The sequence below is a fragment of the Nelumbo lutea genome, chromosome 3, assembly GCF_056320005.1.
Source record: "Nelumbo lutea isolate HS-2025 chromosome 3, American lotus-T2T, whole genome shotgun sequence".
In the NCBI taxonomy this organism is placed as follows: domain Eukaryota; kingdom Viridiplantae; phylum Streptophyta; class Magnoliopsida; order Proteales; family Nelumbonaceae; genus Nelumbo; species Nelumbo lutea.
In genome coordinates, this window is record NC_142686.1 from 5,621,582 (window position 1) to 5,646,862 (window position 25,281).

General features: G+C 38.4%; 1 protein-coding gene and 1 long non-coding RNA gene across 6 annotated transcripts; one reads left to right on the forward strand and one right to left on the reverse strand.

Annotated features, from left to right (window-relative positions):
• Window positions 1-3,564: 3,564 nt before the first annotated feature.
• Window positions 3,565-10,740, reverse strand: LOC148862548 (uncharacterized). The gene is made up of 2 exons (XR_016110906.1): window positions 10,528-10,740; window positions 3,565-3,930 (listed from the first exon to the last, which is right to left on the reverse strand). It is a non-coding gene; the product is annotated as an uncharacterized LOC148862548 (long non-coding RNA).
• Window positions 10,741-13,178: 2,438 nt separating this feature from the next.
• On the forward strand, window positions 13,179-25,243 carry LOC148862549 (zinc finger CONSTANS-like protein (DUF3537)). Of its 5 annotated transcripts, none has more exons than XM_088977332.1 (5): window positions 13,179-13,667; window positions 13,807-14,491; window positions 16,120-16,548; window positions 18,023-18,458; window positions 24,806-25,243. In XM_088977332.1, the coding sequence occupies exons 2-5, from the start codon at window positions 14,057-14,059 to the stop codon at window positions 24,946-24,948; spliced, it is 1,443 nt and encodes a 480-aa protein (XP_088833458.1). In that variant the 5' UTR covers window positions 13,179-13,667; window positions 13,807-14,056; the 3' UTR covers window positions 24,949-25,243. The 5 variants fall into 5 exon arrangements, with proteins under 5 accessions (XP_088833458.1, XP_088833459.1, XP_088833460.1 ...); XM_088977333.1 differs by having other exon boundaries at window positions 13,290-13,671; XM_088977334.1 differs by having other exon boundaries at window positions 13,361-13,667; window positions 13,811-14,491.
• The last annotated feature ends 38 nt before the right edge of the window (window positions 25,244-25,281 follow it).

Consider the following 25,281-nt stretch of genomic DNA (forward strand, 5'->3'; position numbering starts at 1 on the left):
GGGTAGAACCGACTCAATAGACCCGAACTCAGTGCTTCCCGAATGAGGGGTCCGGTCGGGGCGTGTCCTCTTCACCTGGTGTCTCTGGCTACCTAAGAGAAGGCGGCGCGAATCGGCACTAGACATGATGGCTGCCAAAAGACCACAAGATATTAGTCCAACAAGAAACAAAATGCATGTGTACACAATAGTCACAAGGCACTACGCGACCTAAAAGACCGACCTTCCCAGACTCAAGCCTGCCTGCACAAGCTTCTCCTCGGGGTCTTGGATAGCACCCCTCCAAGCAGTGGGAAAGGGCCACCCCTTGGGGTTACGGACCACAAAGTAGTCCCGCTTCCAGGCAGGAATCTTATTCGGCAGCTCGTATAAGAGCTTATAGCCGCGACGGGGAGAGAGGTAATAAAAGTGCCTCTTCGGAAGAACCCCATGAGTAGCGTTCTTTATACAAAGGATAGAGACAAAAATATCAAGATCCAAAGGAAGGCAATACTCGTGACACAGGGATATAGTCGCAACCATGTTTCAAACTACGTTGGGATGAAGCTAGTCAATAGTGACGTTGAAGTGATTCAACACCTCCACTATCAAGGGTTGCAGGGGGAGACGCAAGCCAGCCTCAAGCTGTTCTTGAAAGATTACTATATCATTGGGACCATGCTCCCAGGGGAAGTTGCCAGTAGGGAGGCTGTAAAACAGTTCCCTAGGGAGGCGAAAGTAGTGGATCAGAGACCTGAGTCTCTCCGCTGTCATTAAGGAAGGGCCAAAGGTATTAGGCTCCCTCCCCTATAAGTAGACGCCATGTCACCAGAGGCCTCCCAAGCCTCTGAGATATGCTCCCAGGCTCCTCCCGAGCTCGAGGGAGCATCATCGTCTTGGCTATCGCCCCTGAGATAGGTATGGCGTGGGTACCCATACATGGCTGACGGCGATTGGGACTCACTAGAGTAGACGGAACGGAGCAGACTAAGGAGCTCGAATAGGCTAGGTGAAGTACGCGACCTCAGAATCCAAAAGATGGCGTTGAAGAAGATGGGGCCCGAGGGGGCCCCCTATTTATAGCCCCCGTCCTTTCAAACTGACGGCCCAGATCAAAGCAGATCCAACGGTCTGCAGACATCCTGACCACACGCCTTCTGAAAACCGAAGGCGATTGGCGGCACATCTTCCACGATTAAGGTAGTCGCAGCTACATGACGTTCGGAATTAAAGGCCACCTTAGCACGTTTTTGGAATCCGAAAAGTTAGGGAAGTCAGAAGATCTCTTGATTTTCGCAAATGCATTTAATGGGGGTAGTCAATCAAGTTTGAATTTTGGTCAAATCAGTCCATTGCGCTTCATAAACTCCCCGCGCTAAGGCGATACTCTTAGCCCGAGGAGTGGGGGGCAATTGATGAAGGATGATTTGACCCAATCTATGAAACGGCGACACGTGGACACTGACTCGACATAGGCGATAGCTCAAAATTGTGGTCCAGTACAGCTAAGTAATAGGCCCATAAAGCAGCTCGCTACATCGTAGCACACCAAACGAAGAACTCGCCACGACGCGAGCTCCAAGTTCCCCGAACTACCTCCAAAGGAATATTCCGAGGCAACCTTAGCTCGCAAGCTAAGAAAACCAGCTCGCCCGAGCTCCCAAGCAGACAAGTCATCCCGAGGACCAATTCTACTAAGGGCACTCCTGAAGTACTCCGAGCTCGTTGAAGAGTAGCTCATGAATGAGTCGCACGAGCATTCCTCAGGAAGCTTCTATCCAACAGGCCGTACCAATCAGATTGCGCCAAGTCCCTTACTGACGACGCAGTCCCTGTCCTTTCGGCAGTCTGCACCCACGTCTCTCAGCAGGCAGAGGCATGCCTGTCACTTAGGGGATGTGTCACTTACCCGGGCAAGGAGCACGTCACAACGGCCACCTGCGCAGCCCTAGTAGGCAACGGCTATGGCAGGGGCCCAGTAGCGGTTATGCCCGATCTCACAAAAGCGCCTCTATAAAAGCCCTCAGGGCAGAGGAGAAGCTTCTTCTGAAAAAACCTCTACTCGCTCGAATATAGTGATAAGCGTGACCTTCACTCTTAGCCTTCATTTTCTCTTTACTTCCCAGACATGATACTAACTTAAGCATCAGAGTATTCCCACCGAGTAAACCCCCAAGAATCCTTCCTTTCATCTTCTCAGGTGCCGCTCGTTGCCAACAAGAAGCTAGTCAGCAGTCAGCTAGATTTCAAGCCAAAAATAGGTTTACATGAATTAAGAAATTGTTTTATTTATAAATTTATTTTCAATAGAATTAGTCGATGCAATTCAATAAAAGGGTGTGTTTGGCTTCTAAGATGCAAATATGCAATAAGACACAAAATCACTTATTAAAAACCCTACCAAACACAATCTAATTCTGCCCAAATGAGGCACTTGGTGAAAAAAGTTTAAAAACTATTTGATATTATTAATAAATAATAAAGGCATAAAGTATATAACTAAATTTTTATGTGAATCCTAATGCTAACTTTGATATTCCATTCATGGGCTAGGTAACCCAATCTAAGTTGAGCTTGGATAGGATTTCAGGCTCATGGGCTCAGGCTTTCTAAAAAAAGCCCAGCCCGAGCCTGACTTGATAATGTATTATATAATAAAAATATATTTTATTATTATAAATAAAATAGTTTTTACAAATTGAATATAAATTTTACAGGTCTTTTGATATAAATAGTTTTTACAAGTCTTTTAATATCATAAAAATTGAATATATTTTTTTATGATTAAGTCCGATTAAAAATATTTTTTTTAGGTTTTGAGGTTTTTTAATATAAATAAAATAGTTTTTAATCGAATAAAAATATTTTTTCCAAATTTCTGGCTAGGGCCTAAGCATATTCTATTAATGTAAAAGCAAAGCCCAACTTGAACCCGACCCAGCCCATGAACAAGTCTACCTATAATGAATGAACTACAAAATATAAACCCTCCATGTGAAAAACCCTAAAAAAATAAAATTAAAACTACTGGAGGGCTAATAGTGGCAAAGAAACTTAATTCAATAAAATCTGATACAATAGCAATAATAGATAAAGTAATGATGCATCAAGCATGTGGTACATGGGAGGAATAGATCTATCACCACCTCTTTTCGAAATATGCACATATATCATGTATAAATAGAATTCACATATGTGTCGCACAAGGGGGTGCCCCACAATGCCCCACAACACATCCTGATCTTGTATTGGGAACACCTCTTGATGAAAGTACGGAAGATGATAAGACATCATCGGGAGGTATTCCCAATACAAGGTCGGGATATGTTGTGGGGCGTAGATGTGAACTTGTATACATAGATTAGCCTATAATGCATATGCCATAATGCTACTACCAATGATTAAAATATAGACATGATTGGATGTATTGTATTGATATTGGTCTATTCAAATATATTTGATACAAAAGTCATTTATTATAAATAAATGTGGGCTTCAGTCGTTTAATACTTTATAAAATAAAAAGGTAAAAAAAATATATAAAAAATATAAGAGTATTGGTAATATTGATATGCATCCATATTGAACTTCAGGCATCAAGCACATTTTTATTTTAATCATTGGCTACCACCATGAATATGTACTCAAACTCTACCCAATCTATTACTACTGAATACCAATTGTTAGCTTTTATGTTCAGTACATACAATATACAATTTAAATAATAGCAGTTTATTATATTGAGAGAATGCTTGCAAATGGTAAATCTTCATCAATTGACGAAAGTCGATCTGTCCTTCACCTCCAGCATAAAACCCACCTCCTCATTCATCACCGCAACTACCACCATAGCCACCGGCCATTTCTACCACTATGGTGTGGGTGTCCTATCATACCTGCTTCCACTTCCCGCTCCTCTATTTATTGGTCATAACTCTTTTCATATCATATCTTTTCCGCATCATAGATTTTCTCTAATGTTAGACTTTGTATAATTTTCAAAATTAAAAGATATTAAAATGTTGCAGGTCTTTTTTTTTTTGTGAAAAGAAAATTCCATTAAACAAACAGAGAAACAACACAAACAACAGCAACAGAAACAAAATCCTAATCACTAAAAACAAGATAGAATTAAAAACTAAAAGCTAGATCTAAGTTTATAACATCTGAAAGGCAACGATGATTAGAAGAGAAAACAACCAAATGTAAGATAGATTCAAACACTTTCCCACATCTATCACAAAGATCTGGTTGAGAGGTATGAATCAACCAGACCTCTTCAAAATAAATCTTTCTAAACAACCAGCAAACCATTTACACATCTCCATAGGAAATGCTTTATTTTTTGTTAAATTGGGAGGCTCCACACCAAGTTCCAATACTTTTTGTCGAGACCTAAATCTATAGTGATTTAAAACACTCCCTCCTCTGCTTGCTTTGTAATGAAATAACCAGACCTAACAGAATTTTTTCCATTTTTTGCTTCCTACCCAAACAATTCCATCGGACCATGGATTGGATGAGAAATCAAAATCCAAGATTTTTTGGGCAAAAGCTAGGTGCAGAAAGGAATTTATTTTTTCACTATTTCAACTTCTACCATCTTGAGTAGTAACTCAGGAATTTATTTTTTCACTATTTCAACTTCTACCATCTTGAGTAGTAACTCAGACACTTCTAAATTTGAAAAATTCTCTTGTCTAGGTCCCACCAGTTTGAAGCCCTCCAAACCTAGAATGTGGAATCCATGGATAATCCCACACCCTCACTTTTGACCCAAGGCTAACTCTCCAGCATATATCTTTTTTTTCCAAAATATTCCTTCCTTCAAGTATACTTTTCCAACCCCAAGAAGGTCTACATTGCATGGATAAAATAAGACTAAGGGTAATATTTTGCTTTTAAAACTCTAGCCTAGAGACTATTTGAGTCAGAACACAACCTCTAGGCTAGCTTTGCTAGCATGGCCAAGTTGAAGGAGCCATGGTCTCAGAACCCCAACCCACCATTAGATTTATTTTTACACACTTAAGGTCCACAAGTGTCATTGCATCAAAAGTTTGCAAGGTTCAAAGTATCGACACGTATCGGCTTGTATCAACTGATATGTATCGTTCTAAAACCCCTCCGATATGCCCCTATAGTGGGTGTATCAGGGGTTTGACAGGTTCAGAGGGTGGAGGAGCCTTAAACCGGCCCCCTAAACCAGTTTCGAAAAAATAAAAATGGTATAAAAATAGTATTGATATCATCTGGCATGCCCCTACCGACATATCGGGCATATCGATATTTTGAACCTTGATCCAAAGTATAGGATACTTATTCATAAATTTTTTAACATTTTAATCTTTAAAAAGTATAGGAGGTAAATCCCTTAAACCTCCCTTGGGTTTTCTAAAAAGGTCTTAAACCTTTAACCTCGCCTCAACTTTAACCTTCCCTTGAACCTCCTTGACCTTTGGGTATAAAGGGACTCGTACACCCCTATAGATAGTTAAGAGTTACTGCTAATGTCGTGGATTTAAATATATTATAATGTCAATTTTGCCTTTATGCAAAACCACCAAATGTTTGATGACTGAAATACCATTAGCCCTTCAACAAAAAAAAAAGCCCTTTGAATCTTTAACCAAAAATAACAAGATAAAATACCCTTAAACCTCTCTTTACCCCCCAACAAGTTTGTTTATGCTATAAAAAAATGAAATACTAATCATATTTACTCATATTAATAGTTTAAGGGTAAAGTTGGATTTAGGAAAAACCTACTAATTTGATAGGAGGAATTAGAATGTGCATAATAGGCATTAAATGTTTCTATCCTCTTAAAAGTAACACAAGGAGTCTTTAAGTCCCTTTATCCTCAAAAGTCAGGGGAGGTTTAAGGGAAGGTCAAAGTTGAAGCAAGGTTTAAGGTCTTTTTCATAAAACCTTGGAGAGGTTTATAAGGGATTTACCCTTAAATTTAAGGGTAAATTGCTGAAATCTCCCTTGGAGTTTAGCAATTGCAATTGTGTCCCCTGAATTTTTTAACATAGTTGCAAGTGGGCCCCTTCTATTAGAATCCTCTAATAAAAGGCATGAAAAAATCCAAGATACCCATGCAATTACTATTGAGGCTAGTTTCTATAGAAAGAAAAAAACAATATAAACTTTATAAGTAACAAAAAAAAGAGAATTTAAAACTATGCCTTTACCTATAAGCAATTGATATGAAGGCCAAATTTGGAAAATAAGTCTATTTTAGGGAAGTGATTAGAAGGGTTTGGGTTAACCATTCATATGAGATAAAATTTTAGGAAATAAACATTTTGGTCAAAAGTAACTTCATGAGTATTTTGGTCATTTTCATGCCTATTTTTAGAGGATTCTAATAATGGGGGTCTACTTGCAACTATGTTAGACAATTTAGGCCTTCAGGGGAGGTGATTGCAATTATCAAATTTCAAGGGATGTTTCAGCAACAACCAGAAAACTTCAAGGGAGTTTTCAGCAATTTACCCTAAATTTAATTACCAAGTTAAGACTTTTTTTTGGCAAGAAAAGAAGAGATAAATTCATAACAAGAAAGTTACATGTGGTGATAGCTAAGAGTTGTAGTGTAACTTAAGCTGGCCCTTACATGAAATATAAGCAAAAAGGTGGGCCATTTGATTATGTTGTCTATAAACATGCACAAAATATACAAAACTAAAAGAGGAGATTAGTCTTTTGAGGTGATTCTTGTGTAATTGATCGATTCACTAAGATGCATTACCAGTGTTTGCAAAATTTACCAAAGCTTCATTATCTGAATATACCAAAAGAAGAGAGATGTTGTAGACTAAGGCTTCTTGCAATCCTCCTAGCAGGGCTCAAACTTCGGCATCATAGCTGTTAATTGCCCAGCAAGACAATCCTTCAACAATGGTGTACTGTTGACTGGGGTGGCAAATGATGAACCCTCGTCCTACATTGCCAAAAACTGGGTCAAAAGAACCACCAAGGAAGTGTGGGCATGCCATTTGTGGGAGGATATTGGGGGCGTCAACTAGATTGAGGGTGAATTAAATACTCTTCATGTAAAAACTATGATACTATGTTCGCCACTTTTTTGGGGTCTACTTTCTTTCCAAATATGGTAGCCAATAATACTAAAATGGCTTAGGCTTTTCATTGCTTGTTGCTTACCATAATGAGTACTTAATGTGAGGAACTAATTGGCTAGAGTCGTATGCATAGATTGGGTAAGCATGGATGATGGGCTTAGCCCAATTTAAGCCTCACACCAAACTGCTCGAGCAAAAGGGCATTAGAAGAAGAGGTGATGCACGGATTCTTCTTGAACCTTGCAAAAGGTACAAAGCCTATCCGATTCATTTAGCTAGGCAAGACTTTTTTTTTTTGTGAGCATTCCATCCCATAAAAGCTTCTAGAGAAATAGATGGAATCTATATGGTACCTTAAGCTTCTAGTCGAAGAAGGTGGCAAATGTAGAGCACCCAACGGAGGCAAAGTACCTATAGGCCGATTTAACGGTGTAGATACCTGAGGAGTTACACTTCCAAACCAAAATGTCATCCAAAAAGCTCGGCTCTAGGGTTATACTTAAGATATGGTCAACCGTTGACTCGTGGAAAAGTTGTTATAACTTGGGGAGGTCCCAAGATCCTTCTGCATTTAGTAACTCGGAAACCAACAAATTTCTGATATCAGAGTGTGCCACCAAGTCTTTTAGTCGAGGCACGTGACCAGAGTGTGGGGATCCAGGGGTTGGCTACTGCCACGATAGAACTGCCATTTTTTACAGACCACAGTAACTTAGGCCATAACTATTTTAACAACTTGTGGGCTTGCTGCCACCATTGGGAGCTACAATGACCTTTCTTGGCTGCCAAAAATGATGTGTGGGGGAAGTATTTGGCTACTCCAAATGCTAGATGTGTTTGTTAACAACCTCCATATTTGCTTACTGAACATTGTTTTGGTTGATAGACTTTACTCCAAGAGATTGTGTGTCTAGAAGCTTTAGTTGAGTCTCCCCTCCAAAATTCCCTAAATATTTTTTCTAGCTTAAAGCATGTGGATTGAGGGTTAATTGTTGTAACCATGGTGCAAATTGGTATGGCTTGTAGAACAGATTTGACCAAGGTGGTTCTTCCTCCTTTAGAAAGGAGTTTTGAGCTCCAAGAATTGGCTCTTGATGAGACCTCAGTAACTTCTTTATGGGAGGAACGACTTTTTGAATCAACTTGGGTTCCAAGGTATTTGTTTCCAACCATGGTGTGAGAGATATGTAGAATATGGGAGAGAATCCTTATGTGATGTCTAGGGACATTACAACTGAAGAATATGCTTGATTTGGAATAATTTATTTTCTACCCTGACATGGCTTCAAAAGATTTTAGTAGGTTAACAAGGGATTTAACTTGCCCAATTTCAGCTTTACAAAAGATGATACAGTCATTTACAAAGAAGAGGTCTGTGATTGGTGGGCTAGTCCAGCTAATTTAAACTCCTTCAAAATGGCCCAATGACACAACATTATTCAATAGTTGGGTGAGGACCACCATACCTAATATAAATAAATATGGGGAGATGGGGTCACCTTGTCTTAACCCCCATTTCAGAGAAATGTAATCATGAGATTCACCAGCTATTTTGATAGAGAAGGAAGCAGTAGACATACATTGGTGTAATAGATTGCACCATTTATCTAGGAAGCCCATCTTCCTGAGCACATGATATAGAAAAGACCAATCCATACGATCAAATGTTTTGGACATGTCCAATTTGATTGCAATGTACTTTTTACCTCTAGACCAGAGTGTCATCTTGTGTGTTATCTCCTTTACTAACAAGATATTATCAGAGATTTACCTCCCCTTCAAGAAGCCAAATTGGTTAGAAGATATCAAATCTTGCAAAACAAGCTGGAGGCGCAGTACCATCCATTTGGATATGATTTTATACAGCACATTGCATAAGCTAATGGACCTAGAACTTGAGACATCCACTGGCTTATTGTTTTTTGGGACAAAAACCAAATTTGTGTTATTTATTTCTTTTGGCAGGAATTCTGTATCATAGAATCTCACCACCATGGAGTAGATGTCATGGCCAATTAGGCTCCAGAAATGCTAAAAAAAGAATGGTGTAAAGCCATCAGATCCAGGTGCTTTATGAGGATTAAATTATTTAATCACTTTTGATAGCTCTTCAAATGATGGAGGGACTAAAAGAGTGTCCTGATGATGAGTGGAGAGGGTGGGGAGGTTTATACCATTTAATAAAACTATATCAAAGTCTTCTGGTTGCCTTCCACTTCAACAAGAGCATCCTTAAATATCTAGAATATGGATGGCCGATTTGAGGTCCAGGAGCCATCAGGGCATTTTATCCAATCAATATTATTCTTTGAATTTTGAAAGTTAACAATGTGGTGAAAAAGTTGTGTTTTTGTCCCCTTCCTTTAACCATAGCTCCCTTGACTTAACTCTCCACAATTGCTCCTCCTTGAGCAACCAATAGTTGTACTGGCTTTTAAGAGAAAGAAGTTCTCTTTGCTCCTCCTCTGTTAAAGCTCTCATTTGTAAATTTGATATTTGGTTAGTTATTTTCTGGATGTGACTTTGTATTTGACCAAATTGGGTTTTATTCCAATGTTCAAGAACAAGTTTACAGGATTTCAATTTGGTGATAACTTAATGAACAAGAGAGTCGTGTATGGGCTGATTCCATGAGTCAGAGATTATTTCCTTGCAGCCAGAGTGATCAATCCAAAATGGCATAAAATGAAAGTGGGGTTTTCTATGGGGAGAGGATGGTGTGATGTCCACTGATATGGGCCCATGGTCAGAATTGATTATTGGAAAGTGACGAAGGATGGTATTGGGGAATAGCTAACACCAAGAGGGGGTATGTTTGGTTCCTTTTGGCCACTGGTACATGTGAACTGGGGCCCCATAAGGTCAAATTCAATTAGACCAAATGTGCAAATAAAGTTTTGCAAGTGCTTGGAAAGGTGAGGTGGGCTATGTTTGAAGGACTTGTGGTCCTCGGCCTTGTAGATGTCATTTAAATCACCCACAATGATCCAGGGGGAATGAGTTGTTGCTTGGAGTTGGGTAATATCATCCCATAGGTTTCTTCAGAGGTGTCTAATGGGGTGGCCATAAAATAAAATGAGTTGTCAGGGTGTATGAGAAGGATAATTTAGGACTTGTAGATAGAGTAAGTGGGTATTAACATGAATAGTATTGACCGTGTTGAATTTATCCAGTAGTAGAGGAGGCCACCAAAATGATCGGATGCCTCTTGGAAGACAAAGTTATAGAATCTCTTTTTTTTTGCTAGTCGGGAGCTATTTTGAGCCAAGAGTTTGGTTTCCAAAAGAAATAATAGGTCGGGTTTTCTTTTTTAACGAACATTATTAGCTCTCGGACCTTTTTATTATCGTTAACACCTCTAATGTTCCACGAGATGATTTTCATGTTAATGGACAAAAGAGATAAATAGGTAAATAACATAAGCAATAGTTTATAAGTGGCTATAGCTATGAGATAGTACCTGAGAGCACTGATGAGGAGGCAACATTGAGGGGAGGTTGATGGGGATGTTGGAGAGGAACAGTGAAGACAGGTCCGCATCACATTGATCCATTGGAAGCATGGAAGCAGCCATGTTAGGCAAGGGGGATGTCTCGAGGTTGTTCAGTTGTCTTAGAAAGTGGGAGGTACCGGTGGATGGATCCTAAGGTTGCGGAGAAGCCAAAGCTAGAAGGCTCAATGTTGTTTGCGCTAGTACTCTCTCAGGTGGGATAACTTGGCCGGTGAAGTAGTCAAACACTTGTCAGTTACGAATAGCCAGGAGAGTGTTTGTTGGCATATCCATGTGGTAGCATTTCGGCTTGCCATGCTATCGTTTCCCAGTAAGAAGATCAATAGTGCCTAGGCAGCCAGTTTTAGTGCAATAGTGGGTGGTGATGGATGGTTTGAGCTGTCAAAACAAATAACATTCAGCTCTAACGCATGAAGAGAATGTGTCGATTTTTGCTCGTGCATGGCACATGCATGCAAGATAAGTGGCGCTACTTGACTATTCGCGTGCCCTTCATGCGAGTTTGAGTGGGACTCCGTCGGGACAGGTGTCGGCTGTTCATTGGGAACATTCCCGTGAATAATAACTTATAAGTATGGGAGATATTCCCAATGCATGGTAGGATGTATGTGTGAGGTCGGTATGAGGCGTCCTATGTGAGAAGCATATCCAATCTCATTTACTACATAATGTGGATAACTAATTTCATGTCCATGCCATGAAAATATGTTTTAGTAGTCAAATCTAAGTGTCTCTTCATTGTTTTATCCTTTTACCTTTAAGGAGTAATTTGAGTTCAGTCCACCTCAGAATTTCTAATGCCATCCACAATAAGGGGGAAAGATTCCCAATTCACTAGGGATGGTGTTATAGAGGGTTGGCGTAAATGCATTTGAGAAATCAATAAAACAATTCTGATATGGACTGAACTCTAAAAAGGCCTACCTTTGATTGCAATGGTGGAAATTGCCTTTGCATTAATCATTAATTTAGAAAAAAAATGAGATGTATCATGAATCACCCTTAGTTTTATAGTGAACATTTTCTTGTAAATGGGAATATAACCCCATCATCTCAAATTTGAAGATTATAATGGAAGAAAAAAAATATGATTAAAAACCTAAAAAAGTACAAAGGCATAGAACATAACATGGATACTAGGGGTACGATTTAGGCGGGCTCAAGCTAAGCCTGGACTGGCACAGCCTACAACTTCACAGGTTGGGCTTGGATTTTTTATCCTCAAGTTGTGCCCAAGTCCAAAAATTTGAGCTTTTTAAATTTTTTGGTTAATCTTAGGCTTCGTTCGACCTTATCCCAACTTGAGCCTGTCCAAATTATAAATTATGTACATATATAGACACATATTTAAATACAAAAAAAAAAGACATTTATATGCATACATGCATATATGTATATTCTTTTTTTAATAATTAATGCATATATACATGTATGTATGCATACATACATACATACATACATACACACATACATGTATATTAATTTTTAGTATGAGCTAATTAATCAATCTAAATTATGTCTGTCTTAAGCCCAACCCAAGTGCATCAAATTTTAATGCTGGCTAGGATTGGGTTGGATTTTGGTTGAACTAATACCTACTGTAATGGATATATGGCATATTTTACCTCAAAAATGGTTTGGAGAAATGGTAGTTTGTGGAGTTTTTGTTGATGGCATTGGATTTGTGGTGGGGGAGGAGAAAGCAGATAAACATAAAGAATTTCTCTAGTCACTTCTCAAATTAAAATTTTATTTAGAATAAAGAATAAAAAATAAAGTAGTCACCTTCACCTAATTCACCTATTTTTATACAAATTCAGCTGCATGAATCCTATTTTTCCATAATTTGGTTATGGATTACTCTTGCCCATATAACATTATATTCCAGAAAATGTTATAACATGAACACAAAAAGATAAACCAAAATCTATAACTATAAAATTTTAAAACAAAAGTTTTAATACAGGAACACCAATATCACACAATCCTCTTTTATCCAGGCTTAGACCAATGAAATAAAATTCATAGCGGCCAGAGTTACAAATTCTAAGCTGCATAAACAGATAGGATTCACAATTGATCAAATTATGAATAGATCAAATTTAGATCACCCTTAATCCAATTGAACTTGAAGTCAAATCGAGACAAATGGAATTACTGTAATAAAGGAGACGTGGAAAAAGATGGAAAGGGAGAGGCTCTGGCCTCTGGTTATCTACCATATACATGGGCTGGAATTGGATCGACAACTGGAAAGCAACCGTGCAGTGCAATGCAAGTTATTAATAATGTAATCCTCTGCCTCTGGCTCACAATAATCATTCATTCCCCGACAAAACGAAAGAGGAGAGGAGCAAGAGGAAAGAGAGGCTTTGTCTGTTTTTTGCTCAATATTCCATGAAACAATATAAAACTATTCTCAGGGATATCACATCGACCCTGAACTCGCCAGGAATCAAATCAAAGCCGATCACCCACATTTCCACATATTGACATACCCAGGTGTATTCACAGATTGATCACCTCGTTGGTGCTTATAGACACAATTGGTGGGCCATTCTGTATATACTTTTTTAACCTGACAATCCAATGGATGATTCAGTTCAGTTGCCTATCAATAACTATACGATGGCGCTTATTCAGTTTGTGTTAAGGATGCATGTGAATGACTGTAAGTAAAATTACCAATCAATGATTTCCTGAAATGGCTCAGATTGAACCGAACCGGGTGGTGGGATTTTTTTTTTCCTTCTTAACTGAAAATCAGACCTTCCAGTCTTTTACTGGAAATCAACTACTCAAGAACATTGGACCATGTCTAGTCCATTCCCCGAACTCAATAACTCCGGCTAAGGCGGGAATCGAAGTATTGAACCCAAGACTCCGCTACAACCAGCTAGAGAGCTTACCAACTGGGTCAGTTTCAGTTAACACCTTTCTTATCTCTACTCATTTGAAGTCTTTGAAGTTTGTCTTTGCTTTTCAACTCCCTATTACCCTCTCCAAATTTCTCGGCCACCCCTCTCGTCCCTCGGCGGCCGGCGAAGATGACCGCGTGGAACCAGGACGGCAACGTGCTATCACTGTGTGTATGTATGAATTATGATACTTATGAGCTCAACGAGGGTTTGACAAATCTCTGTAATTCTGTACAGCGTTTTACCATCGCGGGTAAAGATTTCTATCAAGTATTTATCTTTTTTTTTTTTCCTTGTTTTTGTTTGACAGATAGATCTATGAAGTATTTATCTGATCCTGGTTTTTAAATGGGCGCCACAGTCACTCTCGTCTTCCAATGTACACAAAAACCTATAAAAAGATAGAACAAAGGCATCACTCTGTCTCTAATAAATTAAATTAAAGGTCAAGATCCTACATCTGAGACTCTCTTCCCTCCTGTTCACTATTATATGTAGGCTCAGCCATACATCCTGTAGTGCATACGTCCTTTCATCCTATCTCTGTCGCGGTGTCGCCAATGGCTGAAGCTCATATACAAACAGAACAAACTCCCGCACAAACCCCTCTCCTTGACCCAGAACAAACACAAGAAGAAGTTGAGAAGGATACCCAACTCGATCAAGCCCTCCAACGGTTGGAAACTGTTCTCTGTTTTCTAGGCTTCCACCAGTCCTCTCTCTTGAGCATTCTTTTCTCTTGGTTCATATTTCTTCTTGTGGGTGTTTCAATCTCGGTCGTGGCACTCCAGATCTCGCGCTGTTCCGACTGTGAAAGGTACCAGATCAACAAATTCGAGCTCCATATCCTCGTCTCCGAGGCATGCCTTGCTGCTGTTTCTCTACTCTGTGTTTCTCACAATCTTCGCAAATATGGTATTCGGAAGTTTCTCTTCGTTGATCGGTATCACGGACATATGAGCAGATTTCGCAAGGAATACATCAAGAAGATCGAGGTAAGAAATACCCACTTACACGTTCTTGTTTTTCTTGATTTTAGTTCATGCTGTTCTATTGAAAAAGTCTTCCCATCTCCCTCTTTTCTAGTTCTGGGTTTGTTCCGAGATAGATGGTTAAATTTAGATTTTTAGAGGAACTAAAGAAGTAGTTCGATTGTTCAACCGATAGTATGGGGTGATTTTTTTTTTCGTTTTGTCATTTATTGCGTACTCTCTAGCATATTAACTACCAGGATGTAATCCTCTAGCTAATCTACAATATAAGAAACATCATACACGAGGAAAACAAAAGATCGAAATAACCAATAATGACTTCTTTGCTTGGTTTAAATTAACATTTCATTGAACTTTTATGTTGCCTTTCGGGTTTCATCGTCATAAAAGCCTTGCCCAATTATGGACACTAAATCATTTCTTATTAGTTTTACCAAAGTCCTTCCCCGTCTGTCCCTAGCTGGTGCGGGCCACTTCAACTTGTAACAGATCACTTCTCAGGTGCTGTAGATGGTCATCTATACACGTGACTAAACCATCTAAGGCCCTGTTTGGTTCGTGGGAGGGTCTGGAATTGGAATCAGAATGGGCTTATTCTGATTCCAACTGTTTGGTTGGATGGAATTGGAATCCCGTTCCCATTCTTGATGGAATGGCATTCCCCCATTTGAGGGAATGGCCATTCCCTGCCCCTCCCTTGGGAATGAAATCTCATTCCTGCTGATTTCAATTCCCATTCCCATTCCTGTCTGAACCAAACAGACTAAGGGAATGGACCATTCCGATTCTGATTCCGGAGGATTTTGATTCTGATTCCAATTCTGAATGCAAACCAAACGGACCCTAAATCTAATTTCCCATTTTATCACCTATTGGAGCTAATCCTAGGTTCTTTCATATGAATTTGTTTCTAACATGTCCTTTCTAGTTTTACCGTTCATCCATCCAAGTCTTTTGGGTTTGTTTTGAGCAAATATTTCAAGTTCGATCTAGAACACTGTAGTATCTCAGGGAATTCTGATCTTACAGTGGGATCAAAAGTCAAAGGAATTTTTTTTACTCTGCAAAGTTGATTTACATTAGTTTATGGGCAACCTTCTGTTTGTTGTTATTTCTTGAAGGAAAATTCTCCCTTTGGTACTAAATTACTAATTGTTGGGAAGTGATTTTCTAGCTGATTTCTAACTATATCTATGGAATTTCTAGATGGATTCCAAGCACTTGCCACTCCATGCCATCAGGTTTGTTAAGGCAGGATTTCCAGATCGACATTGACTGCGTATAAACACATCCTTTACACCCGAACAATGAAAAATGATAGATGCAACATTGCGATAATAGAATGACTTCCAAATTGTTTCTTAGAGCTTGGAAATGCAAGCATGGCATTCAGGATCATGTTCCTGCCTCCTGGTCTTTTTTCTTATATTATGTCCTGTAAAACTTTGAAGTTGTAGTTATCAACCATGACCAACACATTCAGTTATTTTACTTTTATTTTCACTGGAGCTATTCTATAAGTATTTGATATTTTTTACTGATTATTTGTTGATCAGCAACTGACTGCATTGAGGATTTGGTGGGCTTGTTTATTCGATTCTAAGCAAGTTTGATTGAATTTTTTTCCCTAGGATTTTTTTTGCTTGCTTGTTTTATGGATGTTACCATGCTTCCTTCTGAAGACTGCTCGTGAAGTAATCCGTGCTATATATGTGCGTCATGAATCCTGGTGGCAATCTGTTGCTATCTTTTTGGCTCTGGTTGTGTCATGGACATATTTGACTACAATATTCCTATCTGCCTGCCTTCTGTTCAGTTTAGTATGCAATCTGCAAATTATCCACTTTGAAGATTATGGCATGCTTCTGGAAAGGAATCATGATGTATCAGTATTTATTGAGGAGCATATTCGTCTAAGGCATCATCTATCTAAAATAAGTCATAGGTTTCGTATTTATCTTCTTCTGGCATTCTTAGTTGTGACAGCAAGTCAATTTGTGACACTGCTCCAGACCACAGGATATCATGGAATCAGTTTTATCAATGGGGGAGACTTTGCAGTAAGTATTGAAGTAGATATTTTCATTCCTAGATGGCCCAAGAATGGGGATTTTCTATTAGCAATGATCTAAGGTCCCATCCTAAATGTTGTAAGTATTGTCTATAAAGCTATACACACAATGAAATGAGACTACCAATCAAATCTAATCTGAGAATAAGGAAATAAGACTACCAATCAATCTAATCTGAGAAATCTCCAACAGCAGAAAATACAGTTCACTGGAATCAGTATTGTAATTCTCCATCCTATAAGTATCCTCATATTTTTTGCTATATCTTTTGACTGTTAAAATTATATACCTGAACTTCACAATTATCCAATCTGGTTGGTTTTCAGAGAGAGGAGATCTACCAGATTGGTATAGCTGTAAGACTAATTCTAACATCAGCCCTTATGTCAGAAAAAGCCAAAACATAAGACCCCACATGTATTTTCAGAAACCTCCTTTTTAACATTTTGTTATTTTGTGATTTAAGGGTTTGTGATGCACATTGTAGTTTGCAGTGATGCATTGCTTTAGATGCATTTTCATAATCATCAGACATGTAACTTGTATACGTATTTATGTATATAATGTTTTAGATCTGATGAGACGTAATTTTTGTATGGTGGCATTACGTTTTCTTTTTCTAATATTAAAATGCTTATGATGTGAAACTAGAAAGAAAGGCATAAGAAGAAATGAACCCCAAGTTAGCACCCTTAAGTTTGTAGATGGATTGGAAGAGCCCCCAATAGAAAAATCTAGGAGACAAAAAGCTCTTTTTTGTTCTTTCTGATTAATAACAAATAATGGTTTTATTAGTTTGTAATAAACAACAATGTACAGCTGGAGTTACTTGGCACCTCTTCGCATGTGGTCTAACCTACCCCATCACACTTCTCATTATCTTTCTGATTCTTACCTTTTACAAGAAGTCTTCTTATTCAGATTATTCCACATGAAAACTTCAGGTCACTCTCTAAGATGCTAGTAGAAATGGCAAAGGTGTGGTTTGGTATAGAATGGGTTAGCTCAGACTTTATCAGGCCTGACTAGACATCATCTTGAACCTAAACTGAACTGCCCCATGGAAAGCACCAACGTGTTAGGCAGGATAGTACACAAGACAACGCAGGGTTTCTACTTTTTGAAGTGGTTACCTGATTAACCACTGAATTGCCATCTATACATTAGGTCGGTATCCAGTCAACTCCTCCGTAGACCCCAGATAGCAGAGACCAAAATTGGGTGATGGTCTTTTTTAGTCTTTGTAATTTTGTGGTCCTCAATATTCTGCAACTAATAATGTTTTTTTTTTTTTTATTAGAACAACTAATAATGTATTCATCATATGCAATGCTTCTTTTTGAAGCACCTATAATTGGTGCAACTCAAAAGTTTTCTTTCAAGCTGTATCTCATTACTGTTTTATAATTTGGTCCATTTGTATATTCAAGACTCACTTTTTCCTATACTTTGATGTTCTCAGGTCTCATCAATTGTTCAGGTTGTTGGAATAGTTCTTTGTTTGCATGCAGCTGCAAAGATTTCCCACAGAGCGCAAGGCATTGCTTCAGTTGCATCTCAGTGGCATGCTTTATTTACGTGCAGTTCTACTGATGCATCTCAATTAAGAGTCTCAAATAGTATGGGAAACTTGGAGGCCAGCAACCAAGTTTCCCACAGAGCGCAAGGCATTGCTTCAGTTGCATCTCAGTGGCATGCTTTATTTACGTGCAGTTCTACTGATGCATCTCAATTAAGAGTCTCAAATAGTATGGGAAACTTGGAGGCCAGCAACCAAGTTGGTTCAATATCAATAAATTACTCTGAAAGTGATTTGGAGTCGGTGGATTATCTTCCATTTCCCACAAATTCACAATTGGCATCTTATATGTCCACATATCAGAAGAGACAAGCCTTTGGTATGTAGTATGTACATTGAATTAGGCTAACTTTTTATTACATTTCATGTTTTGTTGATAAACTTCTTGTATGCTTGTTGATAAACAGCAAAAGATATGTGAACATCTTGCCTCTCTTCCCATTAACGTGGAGGTTGTTGGAAACTTTTTTTTTTTTTGAGAAGAACTTAAGGTTTTGGAAACATTAGGGAAAACCAAAAGTTTTAATCATGGTCTCAAAAGCTGAAGAAGAAAACAATAAAGAAAAGAAAATTAGGAAGAGATGGTGGTAGGATCCCACCGTTTAACCTCGACTCTTAACTTGGATCTTCATCACCAAGGTTGAAAAAGAACTTAGCTCATAAATGGCCCAGGTTCTTAGGGAAAAGACCAACTTAAAAGAAAAAACGCAAGTACATAAAATGTAGGAAATCTTGTTGTTCTCATATAATTTGTTGCATAAAGCTCATTAAAGCTTATGGAAAAGGTTGCTGGAAAGAGACAATTCGTGGACTCAATCTAAACGATTGGTTCGGTCCCTGATTGTGGACCTTGGAGCTGGCAGGTCATATGATCATGTCACATCAAAGGGACTGCAAGCTTTAATAAGCACCTTTTTCTAGACAGAATTTTGTTTTCAAGCTAAGTGCAAATTATGTACCTAAAACTTAATAGTATAATAGGAGAAATATCAATTAATGCAATTAAATATGGAGTATAGACAAACATGAGTAATGCTCCTTAGACACTAGGATTCCTTTTTACCAACCAAAATATTTCCTTCCTGATGAGTATAACGGCACTATCCAAACTGGAAAGAGAATTTTTTTTATCAGTAATTGGAAAGAGAAAATTGTTTGCTCCATCTTATAATAAAAACTACCAAAAAGGTAAGGGAACCCCATAATCCTTCTAATTTCAGTCTTTATAATCTCAATCTGCACCTAGAAATCTTCTTTAGATCCAGATATTCTTCCATGCTTGTTAGATATATCACCATTTTTTCCATTGAGCATCAGGTACATTGGAAGAGCACCTTTCTTGTGTATAATGATTAGGCATTTTTCATGATTTTCTTCTATAAATTTGACTTTTGAAATAGTATCAAAGCCTTGAATGCCCCCATTTATGGCAACTTCTCTGCAGGGACTAATTATCTACCTATTGTTATGTTTGTTTGGAGCAAGATTAGTAGTTGATTTGTTTCCTTCACTTTCACATCATTGTTTTACCTTGAATCAGGTTATGCTACAAGTTCATTATTTCTTTATAAAAGTTCTTTTTTGTCATTTATGAAAATAGAAAGACAAGCGCTTGTCGCGGCTTGATTTCTTGAAGGCCCATCCTATTTTATGCTACGTGGTGCATCCTCCTGCATGAAAATACATCTATATCTCCTGTATAATTTTTTTGACCAGCAAAATAACTTTATTTATTAAGCTGAAAACAGATTACAAGTGCTGTGATCTTCTTTTCTGTATAATTGATACTATTGCTTTTTATCATGTGATCTTCCTTCTATTCTTTTATCAGCCCCAGATATGTTGTAGTTGTAGGCAGGGTGGGTAAGGCTACAACCTGAAGGATGATAGATGGATGGCTCTGTAAGGAGAGGAGGAAGGAGGGAAGAGGTTACAGAGAACTTGAGGGAGGCTAGGGTTTGAGTCTGGCAGAGACCCCAATGTCTGGGTTCCCACCCTTCTCCTCGGGATCTGCAAATGAGCAAAGTGTAGCTACTGCCCTCTTCTAGAAATGTGCCTGACTGTGCCTTGGAAATTTTCTTGGGGATGGCTTAAGTGCTGGCTCAACATCGCGAGGTGAGTGTGAGTGAGTTATACTGTCACAGTGTTGCAATATGGTATTAAGGCAGAGTGCCATCACAACGCAGGTCATTGCGATGTTGCACTAATTTGCAAGGTAAAACTGTGGTGGCGAGGTTCCTAAGTTAAGACCAGCTTGCTTTGCACTACAATGTCAAGTTGTTATATCACATCTTAAGGTGAAAGCACCCATACAATTTGGTAGTTATTGTAAGGTGGGGTCACACTGGTGGGTTTTGGCCTATGCTGCAATATGGACACACTGTGATGATGTACTTGCTTGATCTCTATCGCAATTCCCATGATGCCTAAACAGTGTTTTAAAAGCACAAGGCGCAAAAAAGGTGCAAGGGCCAATTTTCCCTGAGGCGCACGCCTTTTAGAAACAAGGCGCAAAAATACAAAGAAAAAGGCTAAAAAATAAAAAAAGTTAGAAAATTCAAAAAATGCCAAAAAAATAAAAAAATACAAAGAAAAATATTAAACTTAATACTAATAAAAAAATAAACTTAAGTTTTAAAATAAGTGTTTTAAAAAACTTATTATCTAAAATTAAAATACATAAACATAACATGTAAAGTGTATTCAAATGAAAATTTAAAAATAAAATCAAACATATAAAACATTTTCAAGCATGTAAAACCCACAATCTCTTTTTTTTCCCTCAATTGCATTACTTTAAGTAGCTAATGTGATGTAAACATATTACATTCCTGATTCTATGAGCCGCCTTTGTGCCACGCCCTTGAGGCAAGCCCAAACAAGTCCATGTTAGGGTCTTAAATTCTTAGTTCACACACAAAAAATAATGATTTTATAATTTTAATTGTTTTTTAAGAATATATTTTGTTATGATGAATGAATGAACAACATTAGCAAATAGGGGATGCTCGGAGCCCCCGGCCTAGCCGCTAAGTTCAAAAAAAGTAAAAAAAAAAAACGTAAAATTTTCAAAAGGCGCATGGCTGGGCTGAGGCGCAAGGCACATCAGGCACACACCTAGGCGCACCAGGCGTGCACCTTTTGAAAGGGATGCACCTAGGACCTAGGCGAGGCACATACCCTAAAAATGCGCCCTGCCTATGTGCCTAGGCACGCCTTTTAAATCACTGTGCCTAAATCTATGTACTTACAATAGTTAATACCAATTATATTATAGATTATATGTTATCTTTGGTACATCCAAGTTCAGCCTATACCAACCTCAGTTCCAAGTGCTACTTGTAGAGTGATCAAGTTACTAATGATCCATAGTCTATTATCCTATCACCATAGCAGAGTTGTGAAGGGCAGCTGGTCTATTCTTCTTCTTTTTTTTTTTTTTGAAAGGTAAGACAAAATTTTATTAGAACAGCTAGCAAATAGTACAACAGCTTCCTAGCCACACTGAGGTTAGCTAGGAAAGCAGATCAGATTACAAACTCCCTAGGGAATGGGATCTTAAACAACTCAGGCAAATTCAGGTTTTTGAGCTTAGATTTTACAGAGACCAAGATATCAATTTACTAACTGCACATTGCACTACGTCATCTGAACTCTTCAACTTGTTACAGAAAATTCTATTGTTTCTTTCAGTCCAAATAGACCATAAGACAGCTGCAGGAACAGATCTCCAGACCAGCTTTCCTTTTTTTCTTCAAACCTTGGATCTTCCAGCAACACAGTTAGTCTTTGACTGACCTTGGCATTACCCAACAGCATTGAGGAAGTGCTCCCACACCTTGGAAGAAACAGAACAGTGGATACTCAGATGGTCTGTTGTTTCAGGCAATAGGCCACAGAGGCCACAAGACGGGTCCAAAAGCTGCAGACCTCTTCTTTAGACTTGTTCTAGTAAGGCACAGGGGCAGCTGATCTATTCTAGCTGATCCATATTAATTGTAAAATAAGGAGGTTGCTAATAGGAATTTCTAGGTTCCCTAGACAACTTTCTTCTTCAATTTAGCATAAAATAAAATACTCTGAGATACTTATTTCTCATCTCTTCAAGTTGTATAGATAAATACTCTAATCCATCTTCTGGTGCTGTTTTTAACCAATTTCAGTGTTGCCAGTTAGAAATATGATAAAGCTACTGCTCCCTCTTTACAAGATGGATTTGTTCATAATAAGCAAACATGCTTGTCTACGTGTACATGTATATACACATGCGTAGTTATCCATAATTTTTTTCCATTTATGAGCATTATGAAGTACATAACCATGTGAAGCATTCATGCTGTAAGTGATCATCATGACATGTCAGAATTTTTCTTTTCTTTTCTATTCTTGTTTTTGTTTTGCTTTGTTTGTCCATTGAAAACTAGCATGAAATAGTTATCTAATTCCCTAATATGCCTCAAATACCAGTGAAGTAAGAATAGTTTTAATGAATTATGCCATCTATGAAGCATCTCCTCTTGGATTCATGATAAAGTTGACAATGAAATATGAAGCTGTAACTATGATCAAGATGGATGAATCTCCTATTTCATATACACTTCTTATTCCTAATGTGTGGAGACTGTTTCAAAACAATGGTTTGTTTATTCAAGAGGCATTGTCAGTTTCCCTTGCTGGTTTTTGCTTCAGGGGCTACACAATGGGAGGTAGCCTGCCCCCCCCCCCCCCCAAATACCCAGAACCCCCCAAACCCTGGCTAACCCCTGAAGATTGGCATATCACTGTGACATGCTTTTGCCTGCACTCTGTTGATAAGGAGATCTATTCTCTAACATTCCCCTTTCCCCTTTTCATTTATCTCTCGTTTCTATTTGTGCTAATGGAGTGATGGATATCTTCTTGATCCAAGTATGGGATGACACTGTGAGTTTTATGTAGAAGACTAGCCATCTTTCCCAATCATTGAAATGTCTTCTCAAAAGAGGGTTCCATTGTGAACCTCAAAAGAGTCCCTGATTAAAGCCTCCAAGTTAGCTTCTGCCATGGAAAGTGAGGGGAAAATCTCCACAAAGTGGTTGGGTCATTACATCACTTGTCCTTCCATAACCTAACCCTTGATCCCTTGCCTATTTTGCATCCATTTCCCTTTATGTATAACCCATAAGTAAGCCTTCTCAGTTCCTTTTCCACACCATACAACCGTAAGAGGAAATAGACCCAATTGGAGTCTTCAGGAATGAGGATGGGAATGTATTAGCTATTTTCTCAGGCCCAATTGGAAAAGGTGACTCTCTCAGGGCTGAGACCTAGCAGCCTTGGAAGGAATCCAAAGAGCTAAAGAATTGAATATTAGTAAGTTGGTAATTGAAGGTGACTCGGAGGTGGGTAGTAGGTTGGTTAAAGGAAGAAAAAGATTGGAACATGGATTTACACTTACAGCAATGAAAAGAAAAAATTTAATTGGCTGATCAAGGACATTGAGATAAAGTGCAGCCGGGTGAAAAGAAGTGCTAACTCATTTGCTGATGGGTTCGCCAAGCAAGGGGTGAATAGGGAATCCTTGTTCTGGGCTCACTTCTAATTAGGTTTTACTTATATTTCTTCTGGTGGCCTCTGCCTCATTTGGGGGAGTTAAGACAGTTTATCCCCCCCCCCCCCCCCCCGTTGTACTTAGAATTTCTCAATGATTAATGTAAGTTATTTGAAAAAAAGAGGAAATAGACCCACCTAGATTCCAATCAAAATTTCTTGTATCATATTTTGAAACAATGGCATGCCTCCAAAGACTATCCTGTTTCTCACAGAACCTCTGTAGCCATCTACCTAGCAAGGTAATTTTGAATGTCCTAAGATTTCACACTCCCAGGGCACCTTCCTTCTTAGGAATGTGTAAGTATTCAATTTTCCAAATTTTCCATCTAGCTTCTAGAGTTTCATGTGCAAATTGCATGAGCTCTATGTTGCCTAAGGAAATGAATCGTGTTGAGCTACTTTTATTAAAGGTATCATGTGCTTGTAGCGAGATTTGTAGAAGTTCCTCTATCCTAGGGATCTTTCTCATTTCTAGTTAAACTAGGTTTCTCTGTCTTGTCAGATCTCCTCTCCTGTTCAGTGTTCCAGCATAAAATAATAGCATGTATTGTGTTTTTAACTCGGGCACTTGAAAATATATCGGTGGACATTGTAGGATCTTAAAAGCTTGGCATCTTCCATTGTTAGCAAGTATTTTGTATGCATAGTATGTTCTTCCACATCCATGGTAGTCGCAGTGGTCTTGTCAGGACTATGTTTCAAGGTTGAAATACACTGAATTACAATTATGCATCTTTGTTGTCTTCCCATGTGGGGAGACGTTATACGGACAGAGATTAATTTGTCCTATATGAGGAATTCTTCATTCCCACCTCCCTCTTAAATCAAACTTCATAATGATGGTTGGATTATTTGTGGCTTGCACTTACTTAGACAAGAGTGAATCCTTCTAGATATCATGTACCACCATTAATCGCTTTCTCAGCCAGGAATTCAATCATTCATCACCAGGGATGTGATATGTTTGTAGTGTTATTGTCAATTATCTATATATATATTTTGCTAGATAGAATCGATATATTCTCCTCTTCCATCAATGTTGTGCTTACCTGACACACACTATGCTCGATGCAGTATTGTATTTGCAGTCCAATCCTGGTGGAGTGACAATTTTCGGGTGGACAGTAGATCGGGCATTGATCAACACTATTTTCTTTATTGAACTTTCATTGGTCCTTTTTGTACTTGGGAAAACCATAGTTTTCACTACAAAGTGACAATTTTTGTAACCAACCTCGGCCTTGTTCCCACTGCGACAGTCTACTCTTGCAGTCGCCGGTTGAAACAATACGAGATTTCTGGGAGTGAAGTTGTTTTGTGTGAAAACTTGTTTAAAAAACAGCCATTCTCGTCTTCTGAAAAGAAGAAAAGAGTTCAAACTTCCAGAAACTTAAAAATAACGATGATGACCATGATAATGATAGTAGTTGTGGTTGTAGTTCCACCATAAACTAGACTCGGACCTCTTAATCAAATTCAAATACATGTAGATGGGTTCATTTGACTACTAAATATTGTTTTCACTTTTCATGCGGGACCTGCCCCATCTA

Excerpts from the sequence above, each read along its gene's own strand:
- LOC148862549 (XM_088977331.1), top strand. The coding sequence starts at position 13,626 with ATGACCGCGTGGAACCAGGACGGCAACGTGCTATCACTGTGTGTATGT. Across the intron at positions 13,750-13,994 it reads ACAGCGTTTTACCATCGCGG|GCTCAGCCATACATCCTGTA; the intron begins GTAAAGATTTCT and ends TATTATATGTAG. Across the intron at positions 14,492-16,119 it reads AATACATCAAGAAGATCGAG|GATTTTTTTTGCTTGCTTGT; the intron begins GTAAGAAATACC and ends TTTTTTCCCTAG.